The sequence below is a fragment of the Condylura cristata genome, unplaced genomic scaffold, assembly GCF_000260355.1.
Source record: "Condylura cristata isolate star-nosed mole 26May11 unplaced genomic scaffold, ConCri1.0 scaffold00048, whole genome shotgun sequence".
Taxonomy (NCBI): domain Eukaryota; kingdom Metazoa; phylum Chordata; class Mammalia; order Eulipotyphla; family Talpidae; genus Condylura; species Condylura cristata.
The window spans coordinates 1,116,207-1,121,582 of NW_004567149.1; the positions used below are offsets into that span (position 1 = coordinate 1,116,207).

The 5,376-nt window shown below is 68.7% G+C and overlaps 1 protein-coding gene across 1 annotated transcript in view; it reads right to left on the reverse strand.

The window, feature by feature from the left end:
- Nucleotides 1-5,376, reverse strand: part of SLC22A23 (solute carrier family 22, member 23) — a 133,253-nt gene that overhangs the window by 5,956 nt on the left and 121,921 nt on the right. The window contains exons 9-10 of the mRNA XM_012734159.1: nt 4,230-4,262; nt 3,074-3,320 (exon numbers count right to left, since the gene is read on the reverse strand). Coding sequence (XP_012589613.1) covers nt 3,074-3,320; nt 4,230-4,262 — 280 coding nt within the window. The remainder of the gene's footprint in view (nt 1-3,073; nt 3,321-4,229; nt 4,263-5,376) is intronic.

Genomic DNA, 5,376 nt, shown 5'->3' on the forward strand with positions numbered 1-5,376 from the left:
GGGAGGGGCTGGGGAATGATGGGGTGAAGGGAGGTGGGGAGGATGGGGACGGGGTGATGGATCACTGAGAAGGGCTGGAGGAGAGGTGGGGGCAAGGGTCTGGGAAGGGGTGCGGGAGAGGGGCTAGGTGGATGGGAGTTGGGAGAGTTGGGGTGATGGGGTAGAGGGGAAGGTAGCCAGGTGTGGGGAGGGATGAGGTGGAGGGAGGTGGGGAAAGGGGTGAGGAGGGGAAGGGGTGACAGTGCCACCCAATAAAGTTGTTGGCAACACCATCCCTGTCAGACCCCTGGTTTATTGGGGGGGGGGAGGACGAACCCGAGGTTGAGAGGAAAAGACAATGGACCCCGAGGGGCAAAGTCAGTTTGGAAAACGGCCGGCGCGCAGCGCCTGGCTGCCTGCCTGGAGCTCGGCGCAGAGCTGGGACTTAGAGAGCCGGCGTGGGGGCGCGGGCCGCCCCGCGCTGCTGGGGGTCCCCGGGAGGCCAGCGCCCGCCAGCTCCCCGAGCCCCAGTTTCCCCCGCCGGCTGCGTTTTCCTCCCGCACAGGCACGCTCGGCCTGTGCTGCCCCTCGCTCGGCGGCCGCCAGGGGGCAGCAGGTGCCCGCGCGAGGGCGGCCACGCTCCGCGGGTCCGCGCCCCGCCCCGCGGGTCCGCGCCCCGCCCCGAGTCCGGGATGCGATGCCCCGGCCGCCTGCGCGAAGCCGGGACTCCGCCGCGGGCGCTGAGCCGCGGGGACGCACGGACAACAACGCTTTCAATGCAAGACCCCAATATTGAAATGCAAGACCCCAACCTCCCCTTCTCCTCCTCCTCAGGGCGCGGCTCACTGGGAGCAGTACTTGGCCAGCTCAGCACACTGGGCTGGGACATCAGCCGCCCTGGGCCGACGCCAGGCCCCTCCGGTCACCCTCTCCCAGCCACACGGCGGGCCGGGTCAGCCTCCCTCAGGCCCCAGCTTCACGGGACACCCCGGCCTCTCCCCCCATCATGGGGCTCAGGGCAGCTAGTCCAGGAGGGCGCCGACATCAGAGGGGATCCCCTGCCCCCCAGCTGGGGAAAGACCCAAACTCGACATTCCTGGTCTCCTGACTGGCCAGTCCCAGTCCTGTCGTAGGGCCACGAGCTGAGGGTTCCAGGGCCCGCCCGCAGCCATGGGGGGCAGCGGGGTGGACACCGGGCCCCAGGCCGCCCCCGTACCCTGGCGGCCTCCTGTCCTGCTGTCTCCTAGCCGTGCGCCTCCTCGGCTGCTGGCCACTCACTAGCCATTTGCCTGGGCCTTGGGTTTTCTTTTAAGAAGTGAAACAGACTAGGGCGGCCTCCAGGGCCTCGCTGCCCCGGGCACAGGGCGCCACCCCGCTTGGGGCCTGAGGGAGAGGGCACCAGCGTCTCTGGGGAACAGGACGAGGGCCCAGTGGCCGCACCCCGTGGGGGCCGTGAGGAGCAAGAGGCATGGGAGCGCTCACCGGTGCTCACGGGCCCCCCCACCCCCCACTTCTGGGGGTGCACAGGGCGACGGCTCAGGCAGCGGCTCCTACCTGCTGCTCACACAGTGGGGAGACCAGACCTGCCACCAGACGCCACCACTGCTTCTAGGTCAAGCAGCGGTCACTCTGCCCAGGCCCAGGAGGCCGGCACCGTGGACGGACGCCCACGGCCCGGGGCCTCAGAGGAAGACCGAGAACCTGCCACAGGGAAGGAAGGCGGGGTGGGGCGGGGGACCTCTCAGCAGATGGACTCTGGCCTGGTCAGCAGCCAGCCCACGAGTCTGTCCCCGGACAGGGGTCTCTGGGGACCCCCACCCTTCCTATTTGCTTCCAGCCCTGGCAGACAACGGCCAGTTGGTGCAGAGACCGGCCCAGCCTGACTGTCAGTGTGAGTGTGGGGGGGCCCTCCCTACGGGGACCCCGCGGGAACTGCTGTGAGCATCCACGTCCGCAGGGGCGAGGCAGGCATCCCAGAGGGCCCTGAATCGCTGGTGACCCCGAAACGCTCGCATCGTGGCCAGGTCACCCCCTGGGCTATACCTCCTTCCATCCTCTGTGAGCGCAGCAAGCCCACTGGGCCCGGGGCCTTGGCCGTCCTCCTGGCGGCCGGCTTCCAGCCTGAGAGAACCCCTCTAGGCTTGCCTGGGGGGGGGGGGCTGCACCTCGGGGGCCCCGGGACCCCTGGGGCCACCCCCAGGTCCGGCAGGCTGGGGTCAGCCTCTGCACGAAGCAACAGAACCCACGCAGGACCAAGCTGGCCACAGAATCCCCTTCCCAGCCCGTGTGGGAAGGGTGAGGGCGGGCGGGGCCCGGCGGGGCCCGGGGTGCCCTGCACCGCCCAGGGAGCCTGGGCTGGGCCCCTCGCAGGGGCCAGACCGGCATGAATCACCTGCCGAGCAGCTGAGGCCAAGCAGCCTCAGGCCTGCGAGCGTTGTGAAAATCTCGGGGTGGGTCAAAATGAGGTCATGTGAAAAGTGCCGTCAGCACGCCGGCCGGACCGGAGCGGGCAGCCCAGCTCGGCCCTCGCCCGCCGTCATGCAGCCGCCCGCTCTGCCAGCCGGCCAGCCACGCCCGCTGCCTGGGCAGCTGGGGCGTCCTCACCCTGCCTGCGCCCCCCAGCCGAGCCGCTACCGGTCCTCACGGCTCCAGGCCAGCGGCGCCAAGGGTTTTCCCGGGTGGACAGAACACGGGGCCTCGTCCACCAGGACAGGCCGGGCTGGGGTGTGGGCCGCGCATGCTGCCGGGCGGCGCCCGAGGGGAGCGGGCCTCCTGGACCCGAAGCAGCATGAGGCGGGGGCGTGAGACCCCGGCACGGGTCGGGGGGCCCGTCCAGAGCCAGGACCCTACTCAGGCCTTTCCCCGATAGGCGCCATCACCTCCCAGGCCAGTGGAACCAGACGGCCCCCCGGGTCACTCCTGTGAGGCAGGTTTCCGTGGCGGCCCCTCAGAAGCTGAAGTGGGGGCATCTGCTCGCGGATCACCCACTCCCCTCCCCCGCCGGTTGCCCCCGAAAGTCTCCCTGCCCGGCTGCAACAGCAGCCGCCAGCCGGATGGACGGATGGATGGACGGACGCAGGGAGTCAGCGGTCACTCAGCTCCCAGGCCAGGGCGCGGCCCCCTGGCTGGGCCCTCACGCAGGCCGCACCCCATTCTGAAGGCCGGGCGGAGCCTCGGCCGGCTGCTCCCTCCTGGCCCCGGGGGTGCCCCTACGCACCTGATGACGGTGGGGGTGATCTCTGCGCAGAAGAACACGCTGAGGCTGCCCACCGCGTGGGAGGCGAACATGCCCACGATGGAGAACGTGATGGAGAACTTGTCCTTGACGCTGTCGCTCATGCCTGAGGGAGAGGCCAGGGCATGAGGGGCGCGCGGCAGGAGGGCGGGGGGCGCTGGGGGGGCGAGCAGAGGCAGAGGGGAGCCAGGCGGGCCACAGGCAGGGTCTCCCTCCGCCCCCACCCCCGCGTGGTGGGCAGCACAGACCAGGGTGCTCGGTGCCCCCGTGGGCCAGGGGGCACCTCTAGGAAGGGCAAAGCCCTGTAGGCCGGGGTCTGCTGGGGCTCCCCGCTGGCGGAGTCACCCCGGGGCTCAGGGGTGAGAGCCAGAGCCACGCACCCCCACCCCCGTGTGGGCCTCGCCCCAGAGAGCCTGCTCCCTGGCTTTGGGCGACGGCCTGACACCAGAGCAGGGTCTCAGCCGGGCTCGAGGTCTCTCGGAGCCCAGCCGGAATGGGGGGCCTTGGGGGGGCAGCGCTCGGCCCACCCTGGATGCTGCAAGGGCACCGGCAGCTGCCCTACACGGACTGCGCCCAGGCATGCAGCTGGGCACACACGTCTGGGCACGGCCCAGCCCCCACAAGGCTGAGTTCTCAAACTCGGGGCTCTCGGTGCAGGCAGCGGGGGGCTTCACAGCAGCTTCCCCTGGCAGTGAGTCCAGCCTCCAGCAAGCACCCCCCGGGGCTGGGGCCTTGTTAGCAGCCCTAAGACAAACTGCAGGGTCGTGGGGCCTGAAGGGGTCCCCAGAGCCAGGGGAAGAGGGGGGGCATGCGTGCAAGCAGGTAGGCGCTTTCTAGAAGCAGGAGGGAGGAGCAAATACGAATGTACGCTTATAGTGTCCAACCTACGGCCAACTTCAGCTGCAACTCTGGAGGGCGGGGGAGGAGGAAACGGAAACCACAGATCCGTGAGTCTTTGCCACACGCCCGTCTGGCTCAATCATCAGAAGCCCAAGCGCACGCAGTCGCCACTCACCTGAGTCTGGGTGCTGGCTGTATTTCCCGATCACTGGTCCCAGGATCAGCGCGGAGGGGATGGGAGGAGGCGGGAAAGAGGGAGGAGAGCTCGTTAGGTAAGATCTTACTCCCCGGTTTTGTTTCTAAGGGGGCTCCCGGCCCCCAGGAGCTCCACCCAGGGGTGCCCGCCGCTAGGGACCTGCCGGCAGCGTGTGCGGTCAGCCCACGAAGCTCCTTTTGTCCCCAAGGGAGGGCCCTAACCCCCGTGGGAACAGACTCCGGTGAGTCTCCCCATCGCCAGCCTCAGGGTGCAGAGACTCATTCCAGAGTTTTCGCTGGAAAACGCAGCAGGCGGGGGCGGACCGGCCGGGTAGCATTTCGGGGCTCAGGTCTCCGCTCCCACAGCTCCTGGTCCGCGTGCAGCTGCTCTGGCCTTGTGCCCAGGGACAGAGGTGTCCGTGACCCCGAGGCGGGAGCTCACGGGAGGCCCCAGGGCCCCCCGCTCGGGGATGGTGCCTAGCTGTTTCCCTGTTCGTCATGGGTGCGAATAAGCCCAGGCTTCCAGCAAGAGCCCAGATGCAGGCATGTCCCTGCTGGGGACCCGCTCGCTCAGCGAGGCCAAGTCCAGCCGCCGCTCTTCCCTCCTCTGCGGGATGCAGACCCGCGCACCTTCTGCGGGCAGGCTGGACATGCCAGGCCACCGGCCGCTGGGTCAGCCCTGCCCAGGAGGGCTGGTGCTGGCATCTGTCCCCTAAGGGGGGGCGTGGGGATGGTGGGGGTGCCGTTTCCATGAGGGGAGCTGTGCTGCGCTGCCGCCCTGCTGGAGGATTCTCGAGTGTTCGATTATGGTTACGATTTCCTGAGTTCTGTGGCCCAAAGAGAAGCCCATGGACTTGGGGCTGTTTCCTGAGGAGTGGCGACCCAAAACCAGGCTGCCAAGATGGGGTGAGTCCCCTGTAGTTCTGCCCGAAAGGCGCAAGTCCATCTTCTGGGTCACGCGATGTCCAGCAAATAAACAGTCTGGTGGTCCGTGAGCTCCTGCCCTTGGGGAGGCTGCAGGCTTCGCGGGTGGGTGCCCCACCCCCACCCCAGGTCTTTGGGGGACATAGCTTGTCTTTCCCCATTTTCCTCAAGCTGCTGATCTTGGAATAGCAACTTCCAGATTT